This window comes from Chrysemys picta, chromosome 11 (assembly GCF_011386835.1).
Source record: "Chrysemys picta bellii isolate R12L10 chromosome 11, ASM1138683v2, whole genome shotgun sequence".
Taxonomy (NCBI): Eukaryota; Metazoa; Chordata; order Testudines; family Emydidae; genus Chrysemys; species Chrysemys picta.
The window spans coordinates 44546017-44559820 of NC_088801.1; the positions used below are offsets into that span (position 1 = coordinate 44546017).

At 41.8% G+C, this 13804-nt stretch overlaps 1 protein-coding gene across 16 annotated transcripts in view; it reads right to left on the minus strand.

The window, feature by feature from the left end:
* SESTD1 (SEC14 and spectrin domain containing 1) overlaps positions 1-13804 on the minus strand; it is a 127377-nt gene that overhangs the window by 18827 nt on the left and 94746 nt on the right. For all 16 annotated transcript variants that reach the window (XR_010591597.1, XM_065561910.1, XM_024114743.3 and 13 more), the window contains 2 exons: positions 6815-6937; positions 386-580 (listed from right to left, as the gene is read on the minus strand). Coding sequence is in view for 15 of the 16 variants with exons in the window: in XM_065561910.1 (XP_065417982.1) it covers positions 386-580; positions 6815-6937 (318 nt within the window). In the remaining variant the exon portion in view is untranslated. The remainder of the gene's footprint in view (positions 1-385; positions 581-6814; positions 6938-13804) is intronic.

Below are 13804 nucleotides of genomic sequence, written 5' to 3' on the forward strand. Positions count from 1 at the left end.
TACCTGCAGCATCCGCAGGTTTGGCCAATCGCAGCTCCCACTGGCTGCGGTTCGCCGTTTCAGGGCAATGGCAGTGGCAGGAAGCGGCGGCCAGCACATCCCTCTGCCCATGCCGCTTCCCGCCGCCCCCATTGGCCTGGTATGGCGAACCGTGTGCCAAAGGTTGCCGATCCCTGGTCTAGTGTTACAATACACAATACACAAAACAGAAGGCCTCAGGCTTAACAATAGTATTTCAATCAGGCTACCAATAAATGAAGACTTTTGCATTTTTCACAGTTACTTTGTTTTCTCAATACACCCTGTACAAGATAGTGAACTTCAATAATACTATGTCAACGGTGTATCGGCAAGTAAGCCTGTAAACACTTAAAACCAAGCTTACATCTTGGGCAACACCATGGAATTCAAGCGCTGCTTGTAACAGATTTTGCCTAAATTCCAGCTGACTGGCCTGCCGATAACAGACATCGCTCAACTGTTGCTGTAGTGCTTTCAGCTCTACCAGGTCCTCCTCATCCCCAGCATTTAGCAGTGCTGCAATCTGCTGATTAAGCTCCACATATACGGCGAACCACTCCTACAAAAAAAGAGCAAGAACCACATGATTAAAGCTTTAAAGTAACACCAAAATAAATCTATTTCTTTTTAAATGACATGCATTTGAATGTATCGAGCATTTTATTATATTTTTCTTTATGGGATATCAGTGGAATCTTTCAGCTACAAGAGCAGTAAGTGTAGGTTTATGCAGCATTTTGAAAATTGACATGCCAAGAAGCATTTTGCATCCTGTATCAGGATGGATAAAAATCGATGATTTGAAAATGGACAATTAAATAATCTGATTTTTAAAAATTTAAATACAGATATGCTTTTAAAAAATAAATATATGTAAAATTAAATATGAAATTGACAACCTATTTTAAGATTTAAACTACTTAAAATCTATTAAAATCATCTAAGTTAAATACAAAAAATAATATTAAGCTGTACTTGTTTACCACCAAGAAAGTCAAACTGAACTGGTAGAAGTCACTGGCTAAGCACCTAGAACCAGAGTTTGTTGAAGTGATAAACCAGCTTTTATGCAGTATTGTTGTACTAGTCATGTCAGTCCCAGCATATTAGAGAGACCAGGTGGGTGAGGTAATATCTTTTATTGGACCAACTTCTGTTGGTGAGAGAGATAAACTTTTGAGCTACACAGAGCTCTTCTTCAGGTTTTCTTGAGGTCTGGAAAAGGTATTGACTGTGTCACAACTAAATAGAAGATTGAATAGATAGTTTAAAGGTACTACTTATGCGAAACTAAGTGCTAACTAAGAATGCAAAAATTATCTGTTTGACCTTGTATTTAGTGTAACTCTCTCAGTATCTTTCCCAGACCTCAAGAAGAGCTCTGTGTATTTCAAAAGCTTGTCTCAAACCAGCTTCTGACAGCAGGAGCCTCTGCTGCAGGTGCAGAGAGAATACTTTTTTCACTTCTGTTTATTCCAAGTTAAGAAACCAATTGGGATTTGAAAAAGCAGGAAAAGCTTGTTTTCCTTTTCCAATCGATGGCTACGTCTAAACTTGGACCTAGAGATGCGACTCCCGGCTCAAGTAGACATACATGTGCTAACTCTCATCAAACTAGCATGTTAAAAATAGTCACCGCAGTAGCACTGACAGAGGAATGTGACAACATAGGCTAGCTGCTCCAAGTTCAAACCCAACTAGATACTGTAGGTATGTACTCGGGATGGCTAACACGTGCCTTCGCTCGCCACTGCCCATGCTGCCACAGCTACACTAGTACGCTAAAAGAAGTATCTCCATGAGAGCTAGCACGGTTATGTCTACGTGAGCTGGGAATCATAACCCTAGCTTCTAGTGTTGAGGTAGCCTATAAATAAAAACTAGGTGTGAGATGGTGAGATCTGTTAGTTCTAAAATCTTGAAGTAACCAAAAACAAACAGTTCAGTCAATTAACTACCAATAACACTTCCTTTGTCTAATACATCAATTAGCTTGAAATGCAAAACATGTTTTGATAAACTTTTTTCCCCTTTATGTATCCATCACTTTTAAGGTAGTTTTATCTAATAAAAATATATATATATAAAATACTGGTTGTGTGCATTTGTAACTGAATTTGAATTACCACCCAACCAGAAGTTCACAAAAAATCACAAGCAAAATAATTAATCTAGTAAATAAGAAATGCCTCATTTGCCATTTTCCAACCAAATTAAAAATATAAAATTTAAGTATATAACTGCTTAAATAAATGTGCATAGATAGCGTATCCCCCCGTTAGCAAAAAGGAGCACCAAAATGTAGTGTAAATAAAGGATACATTTAGCTGCGAATCAACATGTTGTAATGGCTAGCAACTAATGAGAATCAACCTCTCTTTAGAAAAACAACTAAAAGTATAAATGAAAACACAATTGAAATCAATGATTTAAATCAAAGTTTCCTGCTTGTTGATTTAATTTGTGATTAAAATTGGTGATTTAAAATCAATCCACTCTGCCCTATATCAATTCAAATATAGTTGCAAGTTTTACAAAAAAAGTATGAATTTCTGATCCTACTGATACTACTTGAAGGTAGGGGGGAGGTCCATTGTCAAAAACTCTAAATTCAACCTGCCTATTGGCATATACTGCAAACACATTCCCATTAATAGTCGCTTGCACAGCACAAAAATTCCACTGTCTAAACATAAACCATTATTTAATTATCATTAAGGTATTCATGGTATGCTACAGGAACAATGATAAGACTCTAGCATGACGTTAAACAATTATTAAAAGACTGCCTTTGAATCAAATGATATTGCTTTCAGCAATATTACTACTGCTAGCAATAAACTTAGAAATGTCATTAGAAAAATATTTTAGGCAGAGTGAATTAAATATCTTTCAAGTAAAATGGGACAGCAAAATATAGAAACAGGTTATTCTAAAGTTTCTTCATTATATGAGAGAAGGTGTCTCCAAAGTGTTACCATATATACCTTTATATTGTTGAAACCATAATATACAGCTTTAGGTAAGAAAAACATTTCAAATGATGGAGAATTCACGGAGAATGAAAGCCTACTTCATATATCAAGATAAGAAATCCAATGTTCATCTGATGTTGTTATAAACTTGTAATACCAAATATGGCTGCTAGACATCTTTGTTATTTTGGTCTACTGACAAGATGACCTTCAAACGTCCTACTTAATTCCAACGTAAGAGAATAGTGCCACCTATTGGTTGTATTAATGAAATACCTGATTTAGTGATTAATGCTTTATTTTGTCATTGCCCAATAAACAAGGCAAAAATGGTCAATTGTAGCAAAAGCTGCCAATATCTAACAGAATTAAAACTACAAGTACACTGTTGACTATTTCAATAACAAGACCCGCAATGCACTTAATCAAGGCTGTTTAAATCAAATGACCAGCTCTAAACCCAAATTGACCAGACTCTCACAGGTCATGACCATGAAGAAAAGGCAGAAATTTGACTGAAGACAATGAGCTCAAGTATATTAGACATGCAGAGAAACTATGAAATAGGTCACAAATTGCTTATTATCTAGAAATCTAAAGCAGTTCTTTTTCAAGACTGGATTCACATAGAATATTAAAAACAAATAGAAGCATTCCAGAAACTAAAGCAACATGAGAGCAATACTGTCAATAATAAATAGAAGACGTTTCCAAAGTAATGAAGGGGGAGTTGGGGAGGGGAAGAGCAGTGGAGAGGAGATAATATCAGACACGCACCCTGTTTGACTTCAGAAATGAGGGAAGAAATAAGTATCTAGAGCAGTGGTTCTCAAAGCCGGGTCGCTGTTCAGGGAAAGCCCCTGGTGGGCCGGGCTGGTTTGTTTACCTGCCGCAGCCGCAAGTTCGGCCGATCGTGGCTCCCACTGGCCGCGGTTTGCCGCTCCAGGCCAATGGGGGCGGCGGGAAGCAGTGTAGGCCGAGGGAAGTGCTGGCCACCGCTTCCCGCCGCCCCCATTGGCCTGGAGCGGCGAACCGTGGCCAGTGGGAGCCGCGATCAGCCGAACCTGCGGATGTGGCAGGTAAACAAATCGGCCCGGCCCAGCAGGGGCTTTCCCTGAACAAGCGGCGGACCGGCTTTGAGAAACGCTGATCTAGAGAGACTGTAGAAAATTAGGAAAATGATAAAGGAGGAAGAGAAGAAGGCAGACAGCAATTGGCTCCAGATCAATTATAGGAGATGCTCCCAGATTAGAGGGCAAAAACATGCACATGCACTCAGGCACAGACCTACTTTGAAAAGTGACTTTGTAAATGGGGTGCCATGTTTAATATGTCAATGATTTCCAGATCAAATTTGCTTAATTGATAAGCCTAAAGATGTTTTTTTCTAACTGCCAGTGCTGCAAATTCATACTGGGACTGAAAGCCAGGCTGTGTTCTTTCCTGCTTGTGCATTATCAACAGTGATATTTATTCTGTAGGTCAAATTCAGACTTCAGTCACACTTCTGCACCCCATGGTCTGCAGTGGGATTGTAAGGACCAGAGGACAAAAGTTGGACTTCCAATAGAACTTAGCTCATTTTGTTAATGATGTGTAAGCATGAATGGAATTCAGCCCAGTCTTCCACATCTATGTTGTTCTACAATACTAAAATGAATAAAACATTACAATTATTTTGTTATTAAAGCAAGCAGATATTACTCTCTATACCAGGGATCGGCGACCTTCAGCACGCAGCCCATCAAGGTAATCCGCTGGCAGGCTGTGAGACATTTTGTTTACGTTAACCATCCGCAGGCACAGCCCCCCGCAGCTCCCAGTGGCCACAGTTCGCCGTTCCTGGTCAATGGGAGCTGCGGAAAGCGGTGGCCAGCATGGCTCTGCGGCCCGTGTCGCTTCTCGCAGCTCCCATTGGCTGGTAACAGTGAACCGCAGCCACTGGGAGCTGTGGGGTGGCTGTGCCTATGGACGGTCAATGTAAACAAAATGTCTCGTGGCCCACCAGCGGATTACCCTGATGGGCCGTATGCTGAAGATTGCCGACCCGTCCTCTATACACATAACAATCAGAGACGTTGGGTAAGAAAATGCCATTTACACATTGTCACTTTTCAGAGTAGGTGACTTAGGGAGCTTAGTTCAGCAGAGAAAGAACAAAACAGTAGGCAGCCTCCCCTGGCTGAATGCTGAGTAATCAAATCTCAGTAACAATAAATCAGTTGGTATAGAGAGGATATTTCTATTTCTAAAGGTCTGCAAAAGGTATCTGTAAACAGATTTATAGTGAAAAGTAGTACAGTAACTCCTCTCTTACTGTTGTAGTTATGTTCCTAAAAATGCTACCTTAAGCGAAATGATGTTAAGTGAGTCCAATTTCCCCATAAGAATTAATGTAAAGGGGGGGGGGGGCGCTTAGGTTTCAGGGAATTTTTTTTTTTGCCAGACAAAGGACATCACACACACACACATACACATACACACAGTATAAGTTTTAAACAAACAATTTAATAATGTACACAGCAATGATGATTGTGAAGCCTGGTTGAGGTGCTGAAGTCAGAGGGTGGGATATTTCCCAGGGAATGCCTTACTGATAAATGATAAATGATGAACTAGCACTCAGCTGAGCCCTCAAGGGTTAACACGTAGCCTCACACTCTACAAGGCAGCACGAATGGAGGGAGGGGAGATAGCATGGCAGAGAGAGACAGAGACACAGAGTGTGTGTGAGAGAGAGACATGCATTGCCCCTTTAAGTATGCTGACCCCACCCTAAGTACACTGCCTTTTTAAGTAGATCAGCAAGTTGAGACAGCAGCTGCTGCCAGCAAGCTCCCTCCGTCCTGAGCCCTGTTGTGGCTCCCCTGCTCTGTGGAAATGAGATATAGGAGCGCGGGGGCAGGAGCAGGGGAGGGGGACACCCTGACATCAGCACCCTTCTTTCTCCCCATGCACAGCAAGCAGGAGGCTCCTGGGAGCAGCTCCAAGGCACAGGGCAGGAGCAGCACATGGCAGTGGGGGGAGGGACAGCTGACCTGCCTGGCAATTGATAGCCTGCTGGGCAGCTGCCACACAGGGAACATAGGGGAGCTGATAGGGGGGCTGCTGATCCACCCTGGTTCCAAGTCCCCACCAGCTAGCTCCAACGGGCTGCTCTTTCTGCAAGCAGTGGACAAAGCAGGCGGCTGCCAAACGACGTTATAAGGGAGCATTGCGCAACTTTAAACGAGCATGTTCTCTAATTGATCAGCAACGTAACAACCAAACAACGTTAACTGGGATGAATTTAAGTGTGGAGTTACTGTATAGTATTTGGTCAGCAAAGTTAGAAATAAGCTGTCAAATTTTATTCCAAACTAAATTGCATTTCAAATCTTGTTAACTGAAATCCACGTTCAGTGATAACTGACCGTGGTAGGTTCTAGCCAAATAAGCTCCAAATTTAAACATCTCATTTACCAGAGCAGCACAGATCTTATCATAAACATTTTCAAAAATGTTCTTTTTTCAGGCTTACTCTCCCTGTTTTTATTTCACTTTTACTGAAAGTACAAATTGTCACGGTGTCTTTTAAAACATCAACACGCAGACAAAAAGCATATAATTAGATTTTATTATCTACACTGGAAACCATAAAAATCTGTATCTAAAGGACATAGGGGGTAATTAAAACAGTGCAGATACTCCTCTTTATACCTGATAAATCACTGCCTGCTCAAATTCCTAAGAATCTGTCACTGGACTACATTGTTCACAATTAATTATATATACTCATAATCATGTTGTAACTTGGGGAAGGGGGGGGAATAGCTCACACTGTGTTGACTCTCAATCTCTTCATGTTTCTGTTGCAAAGCTTGTGAGGCTCTAATTGAATCACCTATCCCCCACTGGGTTCGTAGTTGTTCTGATCCAGGTCCTTCAAGCCAATTCACTACCTGTTAATAAAATAATAGTTTAGATAACAACAAATAAATCAAATATTCTCAACAGGTTGTAAAACAATTCCACTCATGCTATTAAAAATTCTATGTACTTTTCATTTCAAATTAATATAACCACAAATTCGGTAAAAAGTTAGATATTCTGAGTAACTTTGGAAGTGACTTGATTTCGTATGCCTTTGGTAGAATGTACTTTTCATTAACCTTAGGCTCCTAGCTCATGCTAGAAACTCATAGCTCACAAAAAATTTGGCACACTCATATTTGTCATTTTACATCTGTATCAATCAAGTGGATAATAAAACCCTTACTTTTCTCGATAAGAAAAAATCTTTCATTTTCAGACAAATTTAAATTAGCCTAGATCAATGAATTGGAGTGCATGTGTCAGCATTGCTGAAATGTTGGACACATCTTTATACTCATGAGAGAGGTGTTTTCTCCCTGCTTTGTTGAACAATTATGTTAATGGACAAACAGGTGACAAGCACATTTTCAGTACAAAATATTAGAAATACATAAAATGCTTTAAAAAAAATAGCCCTTCATCCTGTAAACTGACCCCTCTGACATAAGGAGGCACCCACATGAAGCCTCACTGATGCCAGTGTCTCCTTTAAAAGTTCAGGGGTCTGTCTTTGCAAAATAGCTTGCAAGAAAGGTCTCAATGTCTAATCTATAGCTGGAAAGTCCCAAGATTAAAGTGTCAAATGTGTTATTTTTGTAACCAAGGACCATCAATTCATTTTGATTTGTATGTTGGGAAACTGTCTAATTAAGATGAAATGGCCTCTAAAATTATGTATATTGGCCTCTTTATATATATTTCTATTATATTTAAATTTGAAGTATTAGACTATACCCACAGCATAAATTCTAAGATTAAAGTATGTAGGAAATATAGAATATGAAAAAAAGCCACTTCTTATCACTGAAGCCACACAGGAGTCCTGAAATGACTGGGAATTCAGAGACCCCAAAATTATGAGACAGTGACAAAGGACAGGCAAACAGCTTCTCTTCTTTAATCAAAAGATTTTCTTTTAAATAACAAGAATATATGCAAACATACAATGAAACTCAGTTGGCTGGTGATTTGTGCACACCCATTTTTCAGGGAATACAGCCTCACCAAAGGGAAAACAAGGGAAGAACATGGATTTATCCTTGACTTCTCTGTCAGCATGGAAGGTCGTGGCACAACAGTGCACAAGAGTGACTATGACTATCCTTGGATTATTCAGAAAGTCCACCCAATTTTGTCACCTGATCTACAGTTATCCATGCCTGTATTACAGTTTGACACAACTGCCTTTCCAACAGCCTGTTTCTCTGCTCCCAAAGCACACAGGTAACACAGAAGCCTCAAGACACCATTATTATTCATTATTCATATTATTGTAGCAGCTAGAAACCTTACTCATGAACCAGGACCCCATTGTGCTAGGTGCTATATAAATGGAACAAAGACAATCCCTTCCCCAAAGAGTTTACAATTTAAGAAAGACATCCTGTCCTGCCATATCCTGTGTGGTGCCTCCTCTGGGATCAGTGGAGAGAGGCAGAGAAGATACCAGTATACCTGTCAGTGATCCTAGTTTGGCTGGGAAAACCCTTCCAGGGAAACTGTCCTGGGACTTTGTAACACTACTGCTCAGCAGCCTCCTGCTTTATTCCTCACTGGAGTCTTCTCAGTTACTGGCTGCTGGCTTCTGCATCTGATCCCTGGCAGCTGCTTCTAGAGCTGTGCTTAGCTCAGCAAATGCAGAGATCTGTGCCAGATACATGCATTGGAGAGAGGTAGCCAGCAGACATGGGGTGGGTGCATGGCAGAGAGAACCCAGCCGAGGATCCTGCACTCTCTATGCAGGCCAGAGAGGCCATTTACCAGGGCGAGACAGAAGAAGCTATGTGGTGAGATGAGAGACAAGGGGAACAACATTATTATTGAGGGACAGTTTTTCAAGTCAGGCAGTGGCTGGGAGGCATGTTTTATGTGCATTTTTGTGAGTTTAGAATAATTTCTCTGTTTGTTTTTCTTAACCTTTCTAGGAAAAAATAACCTAAAATTAACTAAAACATACACCAAACTGTTTATCAACTGGGGGCCTGGAAGCTCCCACATCCTGCTTATTAAGAGAATTGTTCCTGGATGTACATGAAAAACATTACCAACTATGTACGGGGGAACAGAAAAAAAGAGCAAAACCTGGGGAGTGTAGTAGAGGAGTGGCAGGAATCTGAAAGACACAGAAGAAAGGAGACAGAGGGCAACATCTGGGAAAAAGGGTGTGAGAACTTTTGAAAGTGGATGAGAACTAAAAGCTTCACAGTGAGGCAGAGCAGGGGAGGGGGGCATGTTCCACTCCCTGTCAATACCCGGCCCAAGCCGGGGAAGCTAATGATCCAGCCAACGGTAAAAATTTGGTAATGAATCCTAGTCTCATGCCACCTGAGGCATGTTGCACATACACTAAGAAGAGAAGGGGAGGAAAGCAGAAAATGGAGACTTGGGAGTAAACACAACCAGAAAAGGCAAGCAATACTGGCAAAAAAAAAAAAAAAAAAAAAAGGAAGGAGAGAGAGAGAAAACACAGGTGGAATGAATCAGCAATACTAGGGTCATCCAAGTGAGGAATCACCAACTGAAGCCTTGCTCTAGGTGCAGTCAGGACTCCATAGGAGGCAGGACTCTTATTGTGGCAGCTTGCAATATCCATCCATTTGGGACAGTTAATTCCGTTTTTTGGGGACTCTTCTCTGTGACAGTCTGCATCCCTACATTCACCCTTTTTTACAGAACTATAACTGATTGTACAAAGTATGCCGTGTGAGGGATCATTTGAGAACTCATAATTTGCTGATCATTATTGTCCTGGTAAAATATGTGTGGCAACCTTGTATGTAAAGTTACAAGATTCTACTCTATAGACATGTTCCAAGCTTAGAAAAGCAGGCACAAACCAATTCCTCAAAGATAAAATTCAAATTGATGCTCAGCCAGTTGTCAACAATATCAAATGAACTATCAGCTGATTAAGCGACCATTCGTTGGCAGGAAAAAGGATGCGAGCAAGAAATTGGTTGGTGGGCAGCTTACCCACTGCGGTTGTCGCTCTTACATACAGTGTGTATATTTCTGGCTGTGAATCTAGGCAGGTTGCCTTATCGTTTAAATTTAGGCAACGTTTTATTGCATTTTTGTATATTACTTGATGCCTTCAACAATCGTTTTAAAACTGGTTAAACAAAATAGCAGAACACATAGCTTCATTTTGTGCTAAGATTCTGTTCATTTATTATGCAGCATCAGTAACGTAGACAGAGCAAATGGATGATTATTTCTAATCAAAATGATGCAAATTGAGGTTGATGCCCCAGTAAACAAGTCTATTTAAATGCATTAATGAAGGCAGTTTGCCAGGCTAGGTTATAAACTTTATTTCAATCAGCAATTCTTGCTCAGCCAATCTGAATATTATCCAACTACAGGAAAAGTCCCATGCCCTGCTTATGTCATTTGTGAGCTATGCAGTAGTGTTATTATCTTATACACTACACTTCTGTTGTTGTTGTTTTCAAGAAGAAGAGTTTGGGTTTTTCTTTTCTTTTGAAGATTTCAGTAACCACACAAATGAAAATAGTTTCTTGCTGGATTTACATTTTCAGTGGTAAGATGTCTCCTATTCTCATCAGAAGCATGAGGTTTTTGGGAAGAAAATTTAGATTGACTTACGTGAAATTCAGAAATTTCTTTAGAAATGAATTTCCAGTGAAGGCAAAGGGAAATGTTTTCCTTATGAAAAATAGAGTACTGTGGGTCAGCCATAAGTGCTCCCAGTCCACTCATCCTTCCAGATGAGATGATGGCAACTAAAAAGGTGACCTTCATAGAAAGGTGACACACAGAACATGTGGTCAGTGGTAGATGGCATCAACAGATATAGGCAGTTCTTGATTGTCCCGTCAAAAATAACCTCTGGATGGTGGATGGGATTGAGTAGTTGTGGTTGTCACAGGGAGAGCTGTATATCTAGGTCTTTGTACACTCTGGTGTTTGCCCAGTGATTCAAATGAGCGCTGGTGGTGGGAACAGCTCGGGAGATGGTCATGGCTTGTACACCTGTTTATGGTGTTCTCTCTTCAGCGGCAGGGTGTAAATGCCAAGGGAGCAGAGAGTTATTCCAGAGTTTTTCAATGAGCTTAGAGACTTGTCAGTCTTCTCGATAAATAAACTTGTCAAAACTTTGTCTATTATATTTTGAACCTCCCTGGGGAACCCTGTGGAACACAGTGAAAACTCATGCCTCATGACTATATCTGTGGCTCTCCTTCTAGATGCAGTGTCAGCTGCATCAACTTCAGCTTGAAGGGATATTTTGTTCACCAGTTGGCCTTCCTCAATGAGGGCCTGGAAATGTTCTCTGTCTTCTTGAGGGAGTTTGGTTTTTGGACTTCCAGACATGTTTTACTCACAAAGCTGGGTAGTTAGCAATACGGAGCCAAGACTCAGATGACAACACCTTTCCCTCACCCCCTGAGGGTCAAGTCGACAAGAACTCTTATCTGCCAGCGTAGTCTTGGGATGTTGTAATCAAGATCTTTCAGTGGCTGTTTGCACCACCAGGGAGTTGGGTGCTGAGTGTGTGAAGAGAAACGCCGCTCCTTTGACTGGTACAAAATAGTGTCTCTAAGCCCTTCTGGGGGTAGAGGTGCTGCAGGCTGGAGTGTGCCAGACTACCCTAGCTGGTTCCATGATGGTCTCATTTACCAGGATAGCCACCTTACTGGGACCAGAGGGTTATAAAATGTCAAGGAGCTAATATTGGCTACCTTGGACCTCCTCTAGCGGAATGTGGAGGTCATTCATAACTATCTGAAGAAGTTCCTGACATTGCCTGTGGTCATCAGGCAGGGATGGTGAAGATGGGGCAAACTGTCTCATCTGGTAAGGTCAGACAAAACACCCATCAGCACCTGAGGATCTGGTTCAGTATCCTCGCCCTCAAACTCCAACAATGCCAGCAGGTGTCATGTGGGAGAAATACAGTGGGATGGATGGATTTGGGATGTTTACTGTAGGGACCCCATGGACCCCAATAGGGCCAATATGAAGGGTTAACCGGTTGAGGGGTTCCCATGGCAATAGGTACCCTCAATCCCTTGAGTAGCTGTATGTGGGTGGAGGACAGATGATGGACCCCAGAACTTCTTGAGTCTCTGTCTGAACTCACCTTCCCATGTGGGAGTGAAGGATCATAATCTGGAACCTCCAACTCCTCTGAAGAGAAGGCCAGTTCCTATTCAATTATCAGAGTTGTTGGTGCCAGTGGGTAAAAGCTCCTGCCTAAGTACTGAGGAGGGTAACATTTCTCTCTCCTTCATGTAGTTTCAACTTCTAGTGTCATACTGTCTCTCAGGAAGGTCAGACCGAAGAAGACTGGGGATAAGGAAGGGTGAAGATATCCTCTGGTAAGGTGTACATTTTGGTTAGTCGCAGAGACTGGGGCGTTCCGGTAGTCAGGACTCACAGATCTGGTGCATCCATGGTCATCGTGGATGGTGGGTCTTTATGGGGACTGGTCAGTACCGTTGAGGAGTCAACATGTGAACTCTTAGATGGCGTTTGTGGCTGCGGATCCTTAGGCATAGGAATTGGAGCAGACACTGGTATCAGCAGATCCTTTCTCCTTAGCACCTTGCTCTCAGGACTGGAAGGTTTAAGTGGGCACAAGTCCTTATGACCTGGACGTGAGGGCTCACCCAACTTGGCTGGAGCTGGGGAGGGATCTCTTCTCTTGGAAGCAATCGTGGCAGGAGATCTGTCCTTATGCTCATGAGTGCACCCCTTATTCTCATGAGAAACCCTGGACAATGACTCCTTGGGCTTATCAGCTCCGTCTTCCACTCCTGAGCTCATGCTTGGAGGGGCATTGCTTGTCAGTTGAGGCTGACATAAGGGGGAATCTCCTCAGATTGAGATCATGTAGCCTTCTCCATAAGATGTTTTCTCAGCTGGGTCCCTTGAATCTTAAAGATTTGTGGAAGAAATGAGCAGCAAGTGCTGCACTTGGCTGAGATATTCACCTCTCCAGGACAACAGCAACAGCATTGGTGCTCACTGCTCATGGAGAATGTGACAAAGTTCTTAAACCCCGGGACTCTGGACATAGTTTTTGTCCTCAGGAAAACACTCCCCACCGGAGGGGCGGGGGTAGAAGAAACTAAAAACTCTAACTATACTAAATCGTGTGTGTGTGTGTGTGTGTGTGTGTGTGTGTGTGTGTGTGTGTGTGTGTGTAGAATAAAGCAGCATAGAGAAATCTGTGGACACAGAGGATTCCAACTCAAGCCATGTGGTGGTAAGAAAAAACTGGAGAGGCATTGGTTTACAATACACCTTATGCTCTCGATTAGTAGCATGAGGAAAGCAACTGCACAGACACACATGAACAGACACTACTTGCTAGAAATCTACAATCTCAGGTGCATGGTGCACATGCACACTCACATGTTGAATACACACAGGGAGTAGCACTCAAATAAGAACTTAAAGATATAAACAAAACTACTATCATGATATTTTTTCTTGAATGCTTATTTGATAATGATCTAGGTGCTTAGCCCTGTGGCAGTGCAAGGAAGGCTTAAAGCTGGCATAAGTGACCAACTGAGGATTCATTAGGTGTAGGAGAATCCCCAGCATAGGGGGCTTGGAAGAGAAAGCTTGTCTGGAAATTACTGCATTCTAGTGACCTCTACCTGTCAAAAAGGCCCTTTGAAAACCATTGCAAGCAGTCAAATTAGAACATCAGGCAAAATCAGCACCTAGCAGCCCCAGAATCAAAGGAGGCACAAAAG